The sequence below is a fragment of the Heterocephalus glaber genome, unplaced genomic scaffold, assembly GCF_053883595.1.
Source record: "Heterocephalus glaber isolate CG9 unplaced genomic scaffold, H.glaber_assembly_v1.0 deba00000331, whole genome shotgun sequence".
Lineage (NCBI taxonomy): Eukaryota > Metazoa > Chordata > Mammalia > Rodentia > Bathyergidae > Heterocephalus > Heterocephalus glaber.
The window spans coordinates 58,252,113-58,272,494 of NW_028258142.1; the positions used below are offsets into that span (position 1 = coordinate 58,252,113).

At 38.4% G+C, this 20,382-nt stretch overlaps 1 protein-coding gene and 1 non-coding gene across 6 annotated transcripts in view; one reads left to right on the forward strand and one right to left on the reverse strand.

The window, feature by feature from the left end:
- Positions 1-899: 899 nt before the first annotated feature.
- Positions 900-1,008, reverse strand: LOC147830157 (U6 spliceosomal RNA). Its single transcript, XR_015445089.1, has one exon. It is a non-coding gene; the product is annotated as a U6 spliceosomal RNA (small nuclear RNA).
- A 3,496-nt stretch (positions 1,009-4,504) lies between these two features.
- The window catches only part of Rock1 (Rho associated coiled-coil containing protein kinase 1), a 127,572-nt gene continuing 111,694 nt past the window's right edge, over positions 4,505-20,382 (forward strand). For all 5 annotated transcript variants that reach the window (XR_015442439.1, XR_015442440.1, XM_087189851.1 and 2 more), the window contains exon 1: positions 4,505-4,692. Coding sequence is in view for 3 of the 5 variants with exons in the window: in XM_087189851.1 (XP_087045977.1) it covers positions 4,600-4,692 (93 nt within the window). In the remaining 2 variants the exon portion in view is untranslated. The remainder of the gene's footprint in view (positions 4,693-20,382) is intronic.

The window sequence follows — 20,382 nt, forward strand, 5'->3', positions numbered from 1 at the left end:
TCTTTCACTATACAGAGTCTACACTCAAATCTTTCTAATTTTTGATAGACAATTTAAGAGGTAATCTCTCTCGAATATGCCTCATTCAAAATTCTTTCATCTGGGCATGGTGGTGCATGCCTATAATCCCAGCACTAGGGAGGCTGAGACAGGAGGATCAACGAGAGTTCAAGGCCAGCTTGAGCTACATGGTGAGACTCTGTCTCAAAAACAAAAAGACATACCAACAAACAAGACAAAAATTCCTTCAGCAATGTATTTTCTTCATTATCTTCCAGCATTCTCATCTAAAATGAATGTTTCCAGATGTACGACTCCTCAAATTCAGCAAAATTAAAATACAACTAATTTAGTTTACACATTTGCATATGCTGGCCAACTCTGTAATTTTTTCATTTTTTTTTTTTTATGGTACCGGGGATTGAACTCGGGTCCTTGTGCTTGCACAACAGGCAGCGAAACCACTGAGCTAAATCCCCAGCCCAACTCTGTAATTTTAAAATTGCAACTAAGAACATTAAAAAAATGTAACAGAAGGGCTGGGGATTTAGCTCAGTGGTTTCGCTGCCTGTTGTGCAAGCACAAGGACCCGAGTTCAATCCCCGGTACCAAAAAAAAATGTAATAGAGGCTAGGCGTGTAGCTCAGTGGTAGAACTCCTGCTTACACCCGGGGTTAAATCCTGAGCACCAAATAAATAAATAAATAAAATTTTAAAACATACCATTTGCTTTTGCTTAAAGTTATGCTTAGTTAGGCAGGCAGCAGCACCACTGAGCTAAATCCCTGGCCCTGTTTGGTTAAATTTTTAAGTAGTAAAGAGAATTGTAAAGGACAGTCTTAAATTAGAGATTTACTTTATGAAAACTTTTTTCTGTTGAACAACTTTCATAAACTGTGCAAAATACAGAACACTTCATAAATTTTCCTGTTATTCTTGTGCCAGGGGCACGTTAATCTTTTCTGCATCTTTCAGTTTTAGCTGTATATGTGTGGCTGAAACAAGCATTACATGTCTTTATTCTTCTCATTTGCTGCAAGTTATAAAAATTCCTCCAAAGGTTGGCACTGCTTTTTGGATCCAGTGTTTAAGAGTCTCTAGTCAAAGTCTCTAGTCTTTGTTACTGAACATTGTCAAGGCTGTCTTAATTCTGCATCTGCTAGAGTCATCTTATAGCATTTCCTAGGGACTGTAGTCCTATTGGTCACCTTGTAAATTCTACAACTCTCTCTTTTACAAAGAATCATTCAAATCTGTGTAAATACAAATAATATAACTGATAATTACTCATTCCTGTATTTGGGTTGTATGTGTTAACACAGGGTTCTCTGTTCCAATCTGGGTCTGTTATGATCTTAAGTAATAATCTCTCTGCACCTCAGTTTCCCCATCAGTGGTACAGCTATAATAGTATAGTAGAGTTCCTCTGAAGTTTTAATGATAATGTGTATAAATGCATATAAGGAATAGTGCTAACACATGGTAAGTACTCTAATATTATATTTTATATATTAATATGCTATTTACTATTATTCTTGTTCCTTAAAGACAGGTTATGTATATATACATACATGTTTATACACACACACACATATACACACAAACAGTCAAAGCAGGGAAGAATGTTTATACATTGTATTAATATTTTGCAATTGCACTTTAGGATAGCAGCATATTTTAAGGGGGATCTCCAATACTTTTGAGTTAGGCACAATTAGTGGACAGAATTTTAAAGATGGAGAGCATCTTTAATGTCATGTGATTCTACCCTATTACAGGTGGGGACTTTTAAATTTAAAGTAACTTAAACAGTTGCCATGGTGTGCACCTACAGTCCCAGCTACTGAGGAGGCTAACAGAGGATAGAGTTCAAGACTAGACTGGACAACAGTGAGACCCTAGCTCAAAAAACAAAACAAAAACATTTATAGAGTCCATCTAATAGCAAAAAAAAGTTTGTTAGAATTATCAGAATAGCCTCATAAGTAAATAAAATATACAAGCTTCACATATATTTCTAGCAGCTTTGCCAACCACTTTATCAGTGCCAGTCATGTACTGTCTTAGCTACCTATACTTTTTCATGAGTGTACAAATGGAAAGCAACATAATGTTCAATTCTCTGAGAAACAACAAAATTCCTAATACCTAAAAATGGTAATAAAGGACAAATAGGGTTTAGGAAATTTATTTTAGTGCAACTGCCAGATTTATTTTAAGCCCTATGCTTAAAAATAAATCTAATTCACATGACTAACTTGAAATACTGAAGCTAAAAAAGTCACTACAAAAACATTTAATGAAATACCTGGAGTTTGTCTCTTGTGTTCATCTTTGTTACAATTTTTGTGAAAACTTACTTCCTACCTTGATTTATACAGTGGACTTCATAACTAAATATTTCTTGATACATATCTAATAAAATATAAATAGACATTTTCCAAACAGCATAGTATTTTCTAACCTCTGACTCACATGGTAAGGTTGGTGGACTGTTCAGATGCTGTGCAATGCTTTTTATATAGAAAGAAGCTAGCAGCATTTTCCAGTGTGGAGTAAACGTCCACGTTTTCTAACAATCCTTAATTTGACCTATGAGCAAAAACAATCCTCTCTTGCACCACACTCAACCAAGCAACTGAAGAAGTAATGCCCATTATTTTCATGTTCCACATTAGTCCTGATAAAATCACAACTCCAAGTTTCACTGAATGCTTTGAAGTTGAGAGAGCAGCACTACACACCCAAGAAAGAACCACAGCGGGGATGTGGATGTGAGAATGACTTAAAAAGATTGATTTTCTTTTTTTTCTGAGATTTTTTTCTTTTTCTTTTTTTAAATTAAATGGTGCTTGATTTCTATTGACTGGTTCTGGAGTCAAATTTTTAAGGCCCCCTGACACACACTTTCGGCTTGGGAGTGTTGAAGGTTTCCTAACTTCCCCACTGAATTACAAGCACACTGAATGTGGAGGGCTGACGATGGAAAACCAACCTCAATGGGGCGAAATAAAACGTTAGTTTTTACCGAGGGAAAGGCGCATTTTTTCTCTCCAAAAGAACCTCTTTTTTTTTTTTTTGGTACCAGGGATCGAACTCGGGCCCTTATGCTTGCAAGGCAGGCGGCAGAACCACTGAGCTAAATCCCCGGCCCCAGGAACCTATCTCTTGCCAGGTGTGGGGGCGCTCGCCTGTAATCTCAGCACTCAGAGGTTGAGCCGGAAGGTTCGCTGCAAGTTCGAGGCCAGCCTAGATTACGTAGGCCAAGGGCAAAGGCAGCCTGAACCACAGAGCGAGACCCTGTCTCAAAAAACAAGCAACCCCCCCTCCCCCGGCCATAGTAACTGACAAAAATAACCGGTACGCTTTCTTTCTGTCAGGATTCCCCCGACGGGAGGAAACCGAGGTGGCGTAGCTGTCAAAACAGCAACCAGAAGCACTGAGAGGTCCTCCTCCGTCCGGACGCTTTAAGGCTGCTCCAGAGCCTGCCCGGGGCGAGGTCCGCACCGGGATCCGCGAGCCGAGCCGCACCCGCTCGGGACGCCCCGGGCTCGCCTCGCCCCGCCCCTCCCCTCCCCTCCCCTCCCCTCCCCTCCCCTCCCCTCCCCTCCCGGTGCGACCCGGCCGGCCCCGCCCTAAGACACGCCAGGATGCGCGCGCGCGTGCGCGAGACCGGGCTGGTTCCTTTTCGGAACGTCCGCGCCCCGCATGCGCAGTGTGCGCTGGCGGTCTCCGTTTGTTTGAACAGGAAGGCGGACATATTAGTCCCTCTCGGCCCCCCTCGCCCCACCCCCCAGGCTTTCGCCGCCGCGACTCGCCCTTTTCTCAGTCGGACCCGGACCGCAGCCCCTCCCAAAAGCTCCCCATCAGTAGTCGCCCGGTGCCCAACAGTCGTCTTTCTTGCCGCCGGCTCTTCAGCCTGTCTTCTCTAGAGTCTCCTTCGGGCACCGACCTCGCCCTGCCCTCCGGACACCGCGGCAGTCACCTCGGCAGCGACGGGACAAAATGGGAGAGTGAGCCTGGCCCGCGGGGAGCAGCTCTCGGCCGAGGCGGGTCGGCGGGGCAGGCCGGGCCGGGGCGAGCCGGGGATGCGGGGCTAGACCGCCGCCTGCGCCTGGGAGCCGAGCGGGCCGGGCCGCGCCGCGGCCGAGCGGCAGTGCAGCTGGCACAGCTCCGCGCCCGCCTGCGCGCTTGCCTTTCCTCTGCTCGCTCCTGGCCGCCCCAGGGAGTCTCCACCCTGCTGCTCGCGCTCTCCGCTCTCCCGCCCGTCCCGGGACCGGGGCCCCTCGGTGGAGAGGGCGGCCGGGGCCCGATAGGCTGGAGCGACCAGGCTGCCGGCGACGGCGCTGTCGGCTGTCGTGAGGGGCGACCGGGTGGGATGCGACTTTGGGCGCCCGGGCGACTGTGGGTCGCTGTCGCTCCCAGGCCGGGGTCCGGAGCGCGGAGGTCCCCTTTGTGACCGGGAAGAGGAGGGGACCGGGCGCACCTGGTGACCCTGAGGTTCCGGCTCCTCCGCCCCGCGGCTGCAAACCCACCGCTGAGGAAGTTGGTTGAAATTGCTTTCCGCTGCTGGTACGATATTGTCACAGGGGCAGCAACATGTCGACTGGGGACAGTTTTGAGACTCGGTTTGAAAAAATCGACAACCTGCTGCGGGATCCCAAATCGGAAGTGAATTCAGATTGTTTGCTGGTGAGTAGCAAGGTTCCCTTTGGCGCTGTCTGGGGTTCCGCATGTTTTTTGCCTTCCTCTTGTTTTCAATCTAGTTAACTGCAAAGGAGAGAGTCTCAGGTGCTCACGGTCATTGTGGAAGACGCCAGGTTGTTTCCCGAAGCATTCTGGAGTACTTCGAAAATCGCATGGGGTGGCCCTTTTTACCATTTAACTGGCCCTGTACTAACCACTCTCAGAAGTTTTAGTTCTGACTCAGTTCATACTGTACTTAGAAACTGCTATTGGAGGCGTCGTATCAAAAGTCATCGCGTCAGTTACTACCACGTATGTAGTTTGGTGAATGGCAATCTTAGTAGGTAATATTAATCTAGATCAATTTTTTTGTTGTTGTTGTGTGTTTTTTTTTTTTTTTTTTTTTTGATACAGGGGATCGAACTTGGGACCTTGCGCTTGCGAGGCAGGCGGCGGAACCACTGAGCTAAATCCCCGGCCCTCGATCAATTTGACAGTAGTCTTGGAAAGACTGCTTTCCATTTAGAGATTTAGCTCCTGAGAGTTCAGTTTTTGATTGGGAAGTACTGATGGAGAATTAATACAGAAGTAGTGGCTTTTTGGAGCTAATGTCATAGGTATCTTGAGTCTAATGAACTTTTTGCTGAAGTATTAAGTATAAAAATTCAAGATAACTGATCATAGGTCATCACAGTTTTTTGTAGTATTGTTGGTTGCAAAAGTACCACACAGATGTTATAGCTGCCTTTTTTGGTGATGCTGTGGTTAACATTGTTACTTTTAAAAGATTCTAACGTTCTTATGAAGTGAAAAGCCAAAGTCCTATCATAAAAAATTGTTAATTGGTTAGTAGCATATACAACTATCTGTAAATAATGAGTTTGGCCCCCCTGATACTAATAGTTGCCAACTCTGTAAGTGGGTTTTCCCTTTACCAACAATTACGTAATCTCTAAGATCTCTGTAATCTCTACAAAACCACATAATCTTTAAAAAAGAGTTTCAGGAAGCATGTATATGGATAGGGTTTTGTAGTGGCCTTAGAGAATTAATGTTAGGTATGTAGTTTGGGGGATTAAGATTAAAGGCATAGAACAGTGCCATTCAGAGAGATACCATTTAAAAAACTCATTTTGAATCAGTGAAATTTTGTAGATTATTTACAGTTAACATACATTTGAGTTACTCTGAATACTGGTGTGTGGTTTCAGTATATAAAGTTTCTCCCCAAAGCTTTCAAAATTATTCTAAAGCATCCCTAACTATGAAATAAGAATATTGTAGGTAGTGTGTTTGAAATGTCTCACCCACATTATGGATGCTCTTCATATTGGGAAATAGTAAAGAAGGTTGATGCTTATTTGAAAACATTTTGTCTAGTGAGAGAAATGGAAGGAATTAGAACATATCTTTAGTGTGTTCTACATCTATTTAATCTTTTAATATTATTCTATTTGAATATAACTTAAATGTTTTTGTTTTCTTTTTGAGGTCCTGAGAATTGAATCCAAGGCCTTATACATGATAGGCCAGGCATTGTGCCACTGAACTACACCCTTAATTTCTACTTTGCTTTTTGATTCCATTGTTCCATGATGTGGTGTTACAGGGAGGCTTTAGTAACTTTTTTGGTTTTTAGTTCATTAGTTGTCTTTAACCTTTTGCTATAGATTTTTTGGATGGGACTCTCAAACAGACATTGAGATGTGGAAAATAGAAGGAAATACAAGTCATGATTCTGAGAGTCCAGTCTGCAGTATTTAGGAAAACAAGTTAATCTCACATATGTACACAGAAACAGAGAAAAACATTTAATAAAAAGTTGAGAAAATGTTTGATAACTTCCAAATGATTGTTTAGGGGAAAATATATATATAAATTGAAGAGAAGAAATCACTGAGTTGAGAGAGAGAGAGCGCCAAAGTATGCTTTTAATGATGGATGGATGGATGGATAGGATAGAAGGTTCTCATAGAGAGTAGAGGATAACATAGAAGGTGGAGACATGACTGGCTAGAGGGAAACAGAGTATAGTTAGAAGGAGAGACTGGGTTAGATTGGAGGATTTGAGTGCTAAAGCAAGAAGTTTAGGACTGTGACAGGATGAATGAAAGGTGAGACTGATAGTTTTGCACACAATGGGTTAGGGTGGAGAAAGGGTGAGATTGGAGAACTTTTTTCCCCCAGTACCTGGGATTGAATTGGGACCTTGTGCTTGTGAGGCAGGCATGGCGTCAGTGAGCTAAATCCCTGGCAGAGATTGTAGAATTTTTAAGTAGGAATAGTCCAGAAATGATTGAAGCCCAAAACTGGGACATGAAAATGAGGAAGGAAGAATTGATGGAACTTGACTGGCAGAGTTGAGAAGGAGAAGGGGAAACCAAAGAGACAGGCCATAGTCAGATGACTCTAAAAATGTTAAGCCTGGATTATAGGGAGATGGTGACAACAGCAATGTCAGGTTTGGGAATTGCTTGGTAAGAATAGATCTGTAGATAAGTTCAGCCTTGAATTTATTTAAAGGGATAGTGGGACAACCATGAAGAATTGACCTGTATATATTGGAGATATGGAACTGAGCTCATAATTAAAGATAATGACTTGAAAATTATTTGCACAAAGGTACAAATTGAAACTGATGTAATGATAAAGAGAGATACCCTAAAAGTAAAGCAATCAAGGCTTTCAGAGTTAGGATAGCCAGGTATTATTTATTGGAGCCCAAGACTTCTAAAAGAACATTTTGAAAAAGGCACTACCCCACCAACAGATTTGTTTTTCCCCCTTGTAATCTGATAATTTTGACCCTTTTTTCTGTTTACTTTCATAACTCTTTATTGAAAGCTGTTGTTGAAATTTTATAATATTACTACCTTGAACTTGGTAAAGATCAGATTTTTCTTTGGAGACAAAGACCCTTTCTCCAGTCTTACAGGATATAGGCTGAATTTTCTTTGAATAATACTGAGGGTTTATCTTTGAGCATTCATTCATTTATTTTACCATTCAGCATAAACTGTCAGGTTCCTTCATTTTTTTCAATGAGTCTGTTCTAGCTCTTCCCTGTCTGGACTTTGGTGGATCTCTCTTGTATTAAAGGAACGATACCTTTTTCACATTAGTTGCCTTTCTCTCTTATTTTGACTTTTATTGGTTTATTTAATGATATTTATTATGTATCATGTACCATGTGCAGTGCTCTAGATTTTTTTGTAATGTCAAAAATAAAATTATTAAATTATTCTTCATTTCTTTTACTAGTCCTACTCTTCATCAGTGGAAGTGCCCAAACTTTTGGTTTTAGAAGTTTTCTGTTTTTGGTACCAGGGATTGAACTCGGAACCTTGCGCTTGCGAGGCAGGCAGTGGCACCACTGAGCTAAATCCCCGGTCCTGGCACATATCTTTTTAAACCTAACTTTATCCACACGACAGCTTTTTTGTTGGGGCAGTAATGATGAATATTAGCAGTTACAAGATAGTTTAGTTGGAAGAACCCTGAAAATTTTCTTGAAGAGGATGACCTTTCCTTTGAGTTTTCTTGTACTGTAACTGAAAGGTGGTGTAACAATGGGTGGGTGGAAGAGAAGAAAGAGAAGCAGTATTAGTTACTGAGTTCTAATGCTATGTTGTCCCTTTGTACATACTTTTTTTGTACTGGGGATAGAACTCAGGAGCTTGTGCTTGCAAGGCAGGCGCCCTGCCACTGAGCTAAATCCCCGGCTGTCATACTTTTTAATAGTATTTGTTCATCAGTTTTTCAGAATATGGAAGGCAGATATAAGTGAAAGTTTAGATGTTAGTCTTTGCTTTTCTTTAAATTCCCTTTTTCTGGGCTTCCGTGACCTACTGCTTTCCCATCTTGTCATTATTCTTATCTTTGTTTCTTTATTTCAGTCTTTGGCCTATAGAACTTGTCTTGGAGCATTCATCCATTCTTTTTTTTTTAATCTATTCTTATAGTATCAGCTTCCTATCATCTCTATACCCGTGATGTGCAAATCTTTATTTTTATTATTTTTATCTTGTTTCAAATTCTAAATATTTATCTTCTGTGTACAGTAGGTCTACTTGGATGTTATCACTCAAATTCCTCATATTCAGAAATAAACTTTTCCCCATAAACTTATTTGTTCTGTCATTAACAGTATCACTATCTGTATAACTAAACAAATTTTTGTTGTGAAGTTTTTTGACAGGTCTGGTCCACATAGTGGGTTATTACAACAGATTTTGGGTAGCATTTAAGAATTAGATTATTGCTGTATAATCCCTCTATGGCTTGTCAGCTGAATTGATCACATTTGGGATTCTGTTATTATTGGGGGAATAAAAAGTCTTGAGGCCATTAAATGTTTGGGCCTTAAAGCTATATGCCTGTCATTGTTCATAATTTGCAAGTTAATGGTTATTACCAGTATCATTTGTTCATCTGGTTGCTCTAGATCAGATTGCCTTTTTTTTTTTTTTTTTGCTTTTTTTTATAGAGATGAAGTCTCTCTGTGATGCTCAGACTGGTCCTGAACTGTTTCAGCTTCTCATCCCCACCCAATTTAAACCAAACTGTATTATGTTAGCATGTTTCAAGAACATTTTAAAAAATGAGAGTCATTTAATTCATTTATCAATAAAGCCATGTGTGAGGTCTGTACTTGGATTCAAGCCTAGGCTTTGTCATTTCCTCATTGGAGGATTTTAGGGGACTTATTTTAACCTCTCAGAACTAGTCTTTAGGAAATTGGTTGAGGAATTGTAAGATTGTTATAAGAAATAATACAGGCAAAGAAAGCAGTTATCACAAATAGCACTCAGTAAGCGTTTGATAATTGGTAACCATCATTGTCATATTTGTAGTATAGTATTATTGGCAAAGGCTGGTCACTGTACTTAAGCAGGAAGTTACTATCTTCTGAGGGTGCAGAATAATTTACCTGACTCCTGAAGCCATGCCCATGAATTAATAATCTAGCTGTGCCATATTGAAGCATCCCCAAGACAATTATACCTGAAAATGCAGATGTTAGATTCGATATGGAGAGGGGCTTTTGGAGGTTGTTTTTGTAGTTACGATTTATAACATACCTAGTTTGTGCCAAGGGTTTAGATTGATATGAAAGGCAACTGGGAGCTAAACTGTTGAGATTTAGTTATCTTGTTCTCTTTCTGTGTGTATCTTTTATGCTTTCAGTATGTGTTCTGTAAATAGGTCCTCTTGCACTACAAGCACCCCGTGGGTGTATAGAGGTGGCTCAGAGTAACAGTTGAGACATGAATTGGGTCATTCATTAATCTCTTGAGTCAGAAATGTTTTTAATCCAGAAGAAGGAACCACATATAAAATTCTATAATGAACAAAGAGTAAATTCTCAATTTTGGATTAGAATTTGTAGAACTTTGTAGTTTTATTTCATGATTATAGCTTTTGGTATTATGGATATATAGTTAAAACCAGATTCTATTATGATGAGTGACAGAAGAGCCCACATATCAGGAAATATGACATACAGAGTTCTGTTGTTGACGATAATTACAAAAAAAAAAAAAAAAAGGGAACACATCCATTAAAACCTATGGCATAGCTCTTGGATACCACATGTATACCCAAGAAAGTGAGCATGCGCGCGCGTGCGCGCGCGCGCGCGCGCGCGCGCGCACACACACACACACAAATGAACTAGTATTACAATTCACAATGGGAAATATTTATTTTTTAAAACATCCTAATAGCCTGGTGTAGTGAAAAGAACCTAGATTGGAAATGCAAAGCATTGCCATGGCCTCATTTTACTATTAACTCTTGTGTGATCAACTAAATGTTTTTGTTATCTGGGCTTTAGTTTCCCCATTTGTAGAATGAAGAGTTGGATTAGATTGTTACCAAAGTCCTTTGTGTCTCTAAAAGTTCCGTGTTTATTATAGTTCATAAGCACTTAAAAATTGTCATTATTTTGTTAAGAAAATTTTAAGAGTTAAATGATGTTGGTATAGAAATATAATTAAGTTAAAAAAAAAAAAGAAAAATATAATTAAGTGTTGTTTTTGGAAGTCCTTGCCAAACTAATTTTAATGGTTAGATTTGGCACTTACTTTTTTGAATTTGTCAATTACATTCATAAGTATAAAGTGGTAATTAAGATATTCATTTGTATATCCATTAAAATGTATATATGTAGTTCACTTTTCTAATATACTTGCCCTCTTTGTTTGGGATTGTGAAAAATATAGTACATTTTTTATTTTAATTACTAAACAGTAGGAAGGTAGGTGTTCACATTAATGTCTAAAGTCTGATAACTCAGGCAAGAGGTTATATTATGCTTGTGTTATATTTTGAAAAGAGGCTAACCTGTGCCCCCTTTTATGGATTCTATACCACCCTTTTGGCGTGAAAATTTAAATTTTTCTCAGATTATTGTCTGGAATTAATTTTGAAACAGGTGAATCATGTTAGTACTTTTTTTTTTTTTTCCTTTACTGTTATTCATTCAACAAATGTTTATTTGGTGTGTACTGTGTGCTAGCCATTCTGATAGGCAGTAGGGACACCATGGTGAGTAAAAACAAACATGAGCCTTGCTTTCATGGAATTTATAGTCTCAGGAAAAGAATTAAAATGCCTCATCACCCTAGGATAGGGGTGGGATAAGTCTTGAAGGAAAGGTGAGAAACAACCATGCCTTTCCTTAAAATTTGTGATATATTATAGATTTGTGGTAAGGGAGTCTTAAGTGTGTAATTTTCAGATATGGGTCTGTAGATTGTCTGTATCAACTTCACTTGAGGAACTTGTTTAAAAATGGAATCTGGGGCCAGGGGTTTAGCTCAGTGGTTCCATCACCTGCCTCGCAAGTGCAAGGACCCAAGTTTGATCCCTGGTACCAAAAAAAAAAAAAAAGATTGGAAAAAGTAAAAATGGAATCTGGGCCTATGCCCAGACAAACAAAGTCAGAACTTTTTGAGAGGAGTGCTAGGATTCTGCATGAGATGTAGATTCTTAGACACACTCAAGCTTGAAAACTGTACTTGAAGAGGAAAAACATGTTTTTCTGTTTTATTTAGTAATTTTATAACGAACAATTTCAAGTGTACACAGGAGTAGGAGAGTGAACCTTTATTACCCAGATTCTGCACTTTTAAAAAATTGGTCACACTTGATTAATCTATCATGTCATTGTATGTACCCTTAGTATACTTAAATAAACATCTCTTTAAAAAGGACATTTTTGCTGGGTGTGGTGCCGCATGCCTGTAATCCCAGTGCTTGGGGGTCTGAGGCAGGAAGATCGGAAAGAGTTGGAGGCCAGCCTGGACTACATAGTGAGCTCAAGGCCAGCCTGAGCTACCTAGTGAGACTCTGTCTCAAAAACAAAACAAAACAAAACAAATAAATAAAAATAAAAAGAACATTTTCTTATATAACCACAATGTCCATTATATCTAACAAAATTAAAGGCTCTTTAGTATCATTGGTTCCTAGTTTATATTCACTTTATCCTGAGTCTCGAAAACAGGTTTTTTTTTTTAAAAAAATGGTTGCTTCATTAAAATTGGGTCTATGCAAAAAATCTACAGGGTGCTTTAGTTTGTTAGGTCTTTTTTTTTTTTTTTTCTTTTTAATCTTTTAAATGTATAGAAGTCTCATGCCCTACTTCTGGTTTTTTTTTTTTTGGTACCGGGGATCGAACTCAGGACCTTGCACTTGCGAGGCGGGCACAGTGCCACTGAGCTAAATCCCCAGCCCTCATGTCCTACTTCTTACTCTTTCCCCAATATCTCGTTGAAGTGACTAGGTCAGATTCTATACCTTGTTTTACCTTCTGGATTTTTCTTACTGTTTTCTTGTGATGTAATTTAACTTGTTCCTGTACACTTATGTTTCCTGTATAAATTGATAGATCTAAAAGTTTGATTTAATTATATTGGAGTTTTTTCTCAGGTACTTTATAGATTATGTCTTAGTGGAATTTAAGGTTGTTCATAGGTGGTTCATGTGTTCAGGGGGCAACAGCCCAGGATAACTTCCTTTGTAAAATGTTTATTGACCTTTCATCTAATAGTTCCATCCTTCGATAATTTTTAGCTAAATTACTTGTTTTATAATGGATAACAAAATAATGCTTTTTCTATTACCTTTCCTATTTATTCACTGTGATTTTTCTATTGAGAAAGGAACTTTCGCTCACCATTTAGGGGTATTTGTTTACCTTGAAATGCAGTTCAGAATATACAGGATGAAGGCTTCAGTCTTTAATTGCCGTTTTACAGAAGAAGGTATTTGGAGCCTGACTGTAACAGACTTGGCACAGACAAGCTGAGTAATTTGAGGGAAGTTTAGGAAAAGGTCTGTTTACAAAGACAGTATTTAAGGAAAATGGTGGAGATAGTATCATACCCCTGGGACTAATAACAAGGAATGGAGCTGCTACCACTTTTAGGCCTGAAGGAACAAAGGAAGAGAGTAAGGGCTGGAGGGTCGCTCTTTGGGGGAGAGCTGATAGGGGTTTTAAGTAGAAGGATGCATGTTGGTCTGACAATTGGTAGAAAGGGAGCCAGGAGAATATATCCCTTACCCCTATTCTTCTCAGCCCTACAGTCTCTGGGGTCTCTCATTGCCTGGAAAGCTAATATGCAAAGGAGCATATATAGTCCATAGAGCACAGCCAACATGATACAGCCTCTATTTATTTCCCTGTCTTTGTTTTGTTTTGTGGTTTTTTTGGTTTTTTTTTGGTACCGGGGATGGAACTGGGACCTTGAGCTTGCGAGGCACGCGGCAAAACCGCTGAGCTAAATCCCCTGGCCCTGTGTTTTGTTTTTGAGATCATTATGGAAACATTTAAAAATATTTTTGGTGTGTTTCAGTCAATTTTTGTCATCCTTGCTGATACTGCCTTTAACTAATGGGAGCTTTTTCATGTTGGCTGTCATGTTACTAGCATATGACCCTAATAATTTTTGATAGTTTCCTTGTTTTTGCTACATTAAGATATTCAGACTCATCTTGCACATTTCTTGTTCCAGACTTGAGAATCCGCCATTCTTCCAGGAAACTTTCTTTTTGGTGGGGCATGATGTCCTGAATACTCATTGCTACTGGATTGAAATTTTCTTATCCTTATTCAGTCAAGTGGGAAATCATATTTTATTTTTGAAAAGAAAAAGTATTTTATATTGATTATTTTACCAACTTGACATCAATTAGGCTATTTCATTTCAGGTTATTTTCAATATTTAGGAATAGTAGGAATATTAAAATATTTCAAAATTAGGAATATTTCATTATTTCATTCTATGTCCTGTCCACTCTCTTCTTTTTCTTTCCCATTTTTCTTTCTTAAAAATAAAAGCAAATAAATGTACATTCATACATACATACATATACATAAGTTTATATTCATGTTACTACCCCTTTCTAACAAAAAGTAACATATACTATATCCTCTATTGGTGTATGGAGATTTTCCTCGTTACTTTTTGTAGCTCCACAGTCTTCCATTTTGCAGATGTTGAAACTACTCATATCAATGGATATTTGTGTTGTTTATCATCTTGTGCTATTAGTGAGTAACATTGCACGTAAGTCAGTTCATATTTTGCCAGGATATCTTTACGTTAAATTCTTTGAAGTGAGATTACAGAGTCAAAGTACACACAAATGTAATTTTGCTCATTCTTTCAGTCTCTTCTAAGAGTTGGGCTGTTTTGCATTTCCGCTCGTACTGTAGTATATGGAATTTTCTGTTGCCCTCACCAACAACTTGTTGACTTGAATTTTATGTGGTTCTTTTTTTTTTGGTACTGGGGCTCGAACTCTGTCCTTGCGCTTGCCAAAGACAGGCGTTGGAACCACTGAGCTAAATCCCCAGCAGACTTGAATTTTAATAGGTGAGAAGTAGTATCTCAGTATCATTTTAGTTTCTGTTTTTCTTATGAGTAAGGTTGAACATCTTTTAATATTTTAAGGACTGTTTGAATGCTTATGAACTGTATGTCCTTTTTTTGGTCTAGTTTTAAAATTTTTTTCTCTGTTTTCAGGAGCTCTTTCTATAGTAGGAATCTTAGCCCTCTTTCTGTGGTAAAATGCAAATATCCTTGCAGTTTGTTATTGTTATGTGTTTGATTTTGCTTCTCTGCATTTTGTTTTATTGTCACAGAAAAATTTAAAAAGTGTATTTGAATTATCAAATCTTTGAATTATCAGTCTTTGTTTCAGGATTTTGAATCATAGTTAAGAGGTTTTTCCCAGGTCCAGGTTATAAAGGGATTTATCCATTTTCATATATATATTTATTTTTACATTTAGATTTCTGATCCATTTGGAATTATTTTGGAATTATTTTTATTTAAACAGCTATCTGGTTATCTGCACAGCCTTTATTTTAAAATGCCTATCTTTATTCACTTGAGATGCTACTTTCTTCCTATCTTACATTTCTATGTGTATTTGAGCTCATTTCTAAACTTGGTGCTCTGTTCCATTGGTTTATCTTACCTGTTCATGTCCTCATACTACACTGTGCCAAGTATCATGGCTTAATATTTTTAGCTTTTGTTATCTAGTAGAGCTGATCTCCATCTCCATTCTCCTGTGCACATACACTGTCATATTGAAGAGCATGAGTTTAAAGTCAGGGATAACTAGCCTTTAAAGCTTGGGTTTGGGATTTAGTTTGAGTGCTTGAACAATTTACAAAAGCACTATAATATTCAGTAATCTCATTTTTTAAAGGGAATGATCATACCTACTTTATACTATTGTTTTGCAGGTTAAATGATCTGAGCAGAACTGTCTTGTGAAGTATTTGTCAACCTAGTAGATGATTAATATATACAAAGTTCATTAATTGAAACCATCCCCAAATTAACTTATCTTTAGATACGTTTCCCAGCTTTATCAAGAAATTGTTTTAGATACATGCTTCTATTTTTTTCAATGATTGTTTGAATTTTACTACTTATGTAACAGTAGGACAAGCTAAATAGTTCTCCAACTCTTATCATCCATTCTAAAGAGTTTACTTATTTCATCCTAATTGCATTTTTTCTGCTCCGTTTGTAGTAGACTTTTAGTGAGATGTGTGGCACAGTGCTTAAGAGTGTGAGTTCTGGGGTCAGACTGATTTTTTAATTCCACCCAGATCAGCCATTGGCCCTTTGACTTTGAGCAAAGTTCTTAGCAGGTTTAACACTCAAACATATCATTTTCAAGTAAAATAAAACAGTCACGGGACTCTTAGGGATATTAAATGAGATAGATAATGCATAGAAAATGCTTGTATAGTTCCTGGTATTTGGTAAATGTTAGCGATCATTGTCATCATTGTCATCATACATTTTCATCACTGTCCTTGGGAAAAGGACTTTTGTGTTGACCAAGTGAATTATTATCTACCTGTCCACTCCACAGGCCGGTTTTTTATTTATCTGTGTGATCTTGGACAAGTTATTTAATTCTTTGATCCTGAGTATATTTTAATTTCTGCAAAATGAGGAACTTGATAAAACTTACTTTATAGTTTGAATTATGAGGATTAAGTGAAATAATTTATATCCAGTGCCGTAGTTACATAAGTGATGTATGTTAATAGTTATTCTTCTGGTTTTCTTTTTATAATATGGATTTGTTGAAAGTTCCATGTAAAAGTACTACCTAGAATTTTGGCAGGAAAGTAGAATAGGGTACTTTAAATGTTCTTTTTTAATTTTACTTTATTTTCTTTTTTTGGTACTGGGGATTGAACTCAGGTCCTTGTGCTTGCGCAGCAGGTGGCGAAACCACTGAGCTAAATCCCCGGCCCTTTAAATGTTCCTTGAATCTTTGTTTTCTGTTGTTGCTGTCCCACTGAAATCCAAATTTTCAACCTAACATTTTTGGGTTAGTGTAACAATCTAGCAGTTTGCCAGTGTATTGTCTATACTATATCTCTTCTTAAGCTTAGTGCTTTTTCCCATGTGCTTCTAGCCTGTTTACTTAGTCTTAATTCCTGCCAGTTCCCAAACTAGATTGTGCTCCATGTGGATTTTCTTTTTTGTCTATAGTATTTTGTCTACTTTACTCTCATAGTTCCAGGGGCCGCCTTTTTGCCCCCATGAGTTCTGTCCCCTGTCTAACTTCCCAGTTTCTTTGTCTTTATAGTTGAACATAAATCACAGATTACTGTTACATTCTAATTTTCCTTTTTGAACTGCTATAGTGTTTATAATCTGTCTCAATATAGGTTATTATTATTATTATTATTATTTTTTAGACAGGGTCTGTATGCAGTTCAGGCTGGCCTTGAACTCATTGTGTGATCCAGGCTGAGCTAGAACATCACAGCATTCCTCCTGCCTCAGTGTCCTGTTTATAGGCATCAGCCACCAAGCTTGGCTGTGTCTCAGGTAGTTTAGAATTTGGACACATCTGTCTTGAATGGGTCTGTTTTATGTATTAAATTTTATCTCTCTACAGAGAATCCCTTGAGGTTCTAAACATAGCTCTGGATTTGTATTCTGTTAATACTTACTGATTGTTATGAATGATTTTACCCCACCCTCATGCCCCTGGGTTTTTTTTTTTCTTTCTCCCACTGAATTAGTTAGGACTCTTTCATTTGTAAATGATAGAACCCAATTTGAAGTTTCCTACACAGAAAGAATTTATGGATTCAGGAAAGCCTGATCTCCTTAAAGGTAAAGAAAGATTCAGTTGAATTTCAATGAGAACTGAAACATGGGCTTCAAATGTAAGCAGAGTTAGTTCATTCTCTCTATTCTCTTATTCTTTGTGTTGGCATCTTTCTCCCTGGTTTTAGTCACATGTAGAGATATGGTTACTCAATACCAGAGCTTTGTGTCTAACAGCTTCAGCTTTGGCCACTGACTTCAAATCTTTGACTCTAAAGTCTGTACCTCTGAACGAAAAGATTCATTGGTTATGCTTAAGTTAGGTGCCAGCTCACTTTTTTCCCCACCAGTACTGAGAATTGAACTCAGGACCTTGCACTAGCCAAGCAGGCTTGGCACTCCTGAGCTACATCCCCACCCCTTGGGTGTTCACATTTTTTTGTTGTTGTCGTTTGTTTTTTGAGTCAGGGTCTCCCTTTGTAGTTCAGGCTGGCCCTGAACTTACTATGTAGCCCAGGTTGGCCTGGAACTTACAGTGATCCTCCTGCTTCAGCCTCCCGAGTGCTGGGATTACAGGCGTGCAGCTACCATGCCTGGCCTCACTTCTTAACTAATCTGTGGTGATAAGGAAGGTAGGATCCCATGAGAACTATGAGAATGGGCAGTTTCCAGGAAAAAAGGGCAGTGTGGCAGGGCAGACAATACCATAGCTGTTCATTATTACCCCTTCTGTCTTTTCTTTGATCTTAGATAAGTCACTTAAATTCTAGACCACAGTTTTCTCAGTCTGTAAAATCAAAATAATATTGTATATTATAGGGTGGTAATGATAAAATGAGCTTTCTATATTTTTTTTTCTTTTTTAGAGTAGGAAAAATTCATTGGGAGAAAGAAAGCTTCTGCCTAAGAGAGACAGAAGGGGGACCAGAAAGTGGGTTGCCCAGCTTTCTATATTTTTCATAGCAATGTTTGAAACCTCACAAAAACAATTGTGTAACCTAATAAGTGGCTGCCTCTTGTGTCTCTCACCTGCATGCACATGGTCTGCTGGCCTGACTCTAACCATTGTTCACCTGCAGCCTACCCTGCCACTCCAGGTTGCTATCTGGCCTCTTGGCATTACCCACTTGGCACCAACCCCGATGGCATGTGTAGTTTTTTTTCAGAGAAGAGGAAGTAGTTATTAACCTTGTTTTAGACTAAGTACTTATTATTAAGTGAATTATGATTAAATTATTATCTGAATAAAAACAGTGCACTTCTTTTATAATTGTAGCATTGAGCTCATTCATTGCATTGTTCTTACAGTAGTTTTGGAATAACCACTGATTTTGGCTGGACATGGTAGCACACACCTAAAATCCCAGCACTCAGGAGGCTGGGGCAGGAGAATTGCCATGAGTTTGATGTCAGCCTTGGCTACATAGTGAGTTCAAGGATAGCCTGAACTACAGAACAAGACCCTGTCTCAAAAATAAATAAAATAAAATAAAATTTAAAAAAAAGAATACCAAATTTAATGACATCTGAGGGCCTATTAAAAAGATTTCTCTCTTACTTGTATTAGAAATCTTTTGATTATAGACAGTTGAAAACCCAACCCAATTAGCTTAAACAATAAGGAACATATTGCCTCTGAATGATTCATAGGTACAGTCTAGCTTCAGTAGTGTCTTTATTGAAACCTCAGATGATGTGACTGGCAGCTGATTTTCCAGCCCTACTTCTTTAGTCTTTCAGCCTTCTTTGGTAGACAACTCTTTATGGTTGTAAGATGATTGCCAGTAGCTTCTGAGATTATTTGTTCAGGTATAATAAAAAGATAAATTCTTTTCTTCTAATCTTGGAATAGAGTTCCTACTTGACCCAACCAGTTTGGGTCATGTGCCTGTATCTGAGCTAGTCAGGTGGTCAGAATGGTATGTGCCCCTGCCTGCTTCAATCTTTGCAGGGTGGGGGTGGGGCTTACCCCAGGAGAGAAGGGTGGGAGTTGGAGTTGATTTCACAAGAGAAAGGGAAAATGACATGCTGAACAGTGCCAAACCACACATGTATTAAAGTGGAGATTCCTCATTAAAGGTAACCTAAGTGGTAATAGTTTATTTAAAAATTTTTTTGGAATGGCCTTTTAACCACTTAACAATTTACCCCAAGTGTCACTCATCCTGGAGCGTTTTTTATGTGCTGACTATCCTCAGTGTAGCTCAGGCAGGTGCCATTTTAACCAGTTGATTCTTGTATTGAATGAATTTGATAAAACTGTCTTTTTTATATTTTCTATATTATTCTCTTATAAAAATATATTCTCTTATAAAAATATTCTCTTATTATATTCTCTTACAAAAATTTATGAAAAAGCATTCAAGTTTTGGTCATCCTGTATTTAAATAATTGGACTTGTAATTTAACTTAATTATTTCTCACTGAATAAATATTGCTAACCAGTGGCCAAAGATTACAAATGTAAGACCACCAACTGGGATAACATTTGCTCCTTTAAGGGAAGGATGCCCAAGTGTTGCTTTGCCTTGGTGATATACACGTATTTGGGTTAGTTGCATTGGGAAGGATTTCTGAATGATTGGTCATGGATCATGCACCTCAGAACCAAATCTTCTGTCATAGGAGAATTGGAGGTGAGAGAAGTAGTGTGCTGGAATTTGTATTTTGAACAGGTCTTAGTTGATTGATTGCGTTGCCTGGTTTGGGAAAGACTGAATAGTTTTCAAGTTGCTAGACATTGCTTATCTAGTTTAGGAAGTGGCCAGGAGGAAAACAAAGTAAATTAAAGTGGAGTAAATGGAAAAAACCTTGCTTCCCCTTCAAGCCATTCTTTTTTTTTTTTTTGGTACTGGGGATCCAACTCTGGTCCTTGCGCTTGCACAGCAGGCGGCGAAACCACTGAGCTAAATCCCCGGCCCTAGCCATTCTTTTCTCTTTTAAAAATGTGGTTAAAATAAGAAAGAAGATGAGCATTTTCTGACATTTTCTGACAAAACTTGTTTGGTAGATCTGATTTTTTGGGGGGGGGAATCAAATTTGATACAGAATATAAATAATGCAACTCTCTTAATCATCATTGTAACTTTCC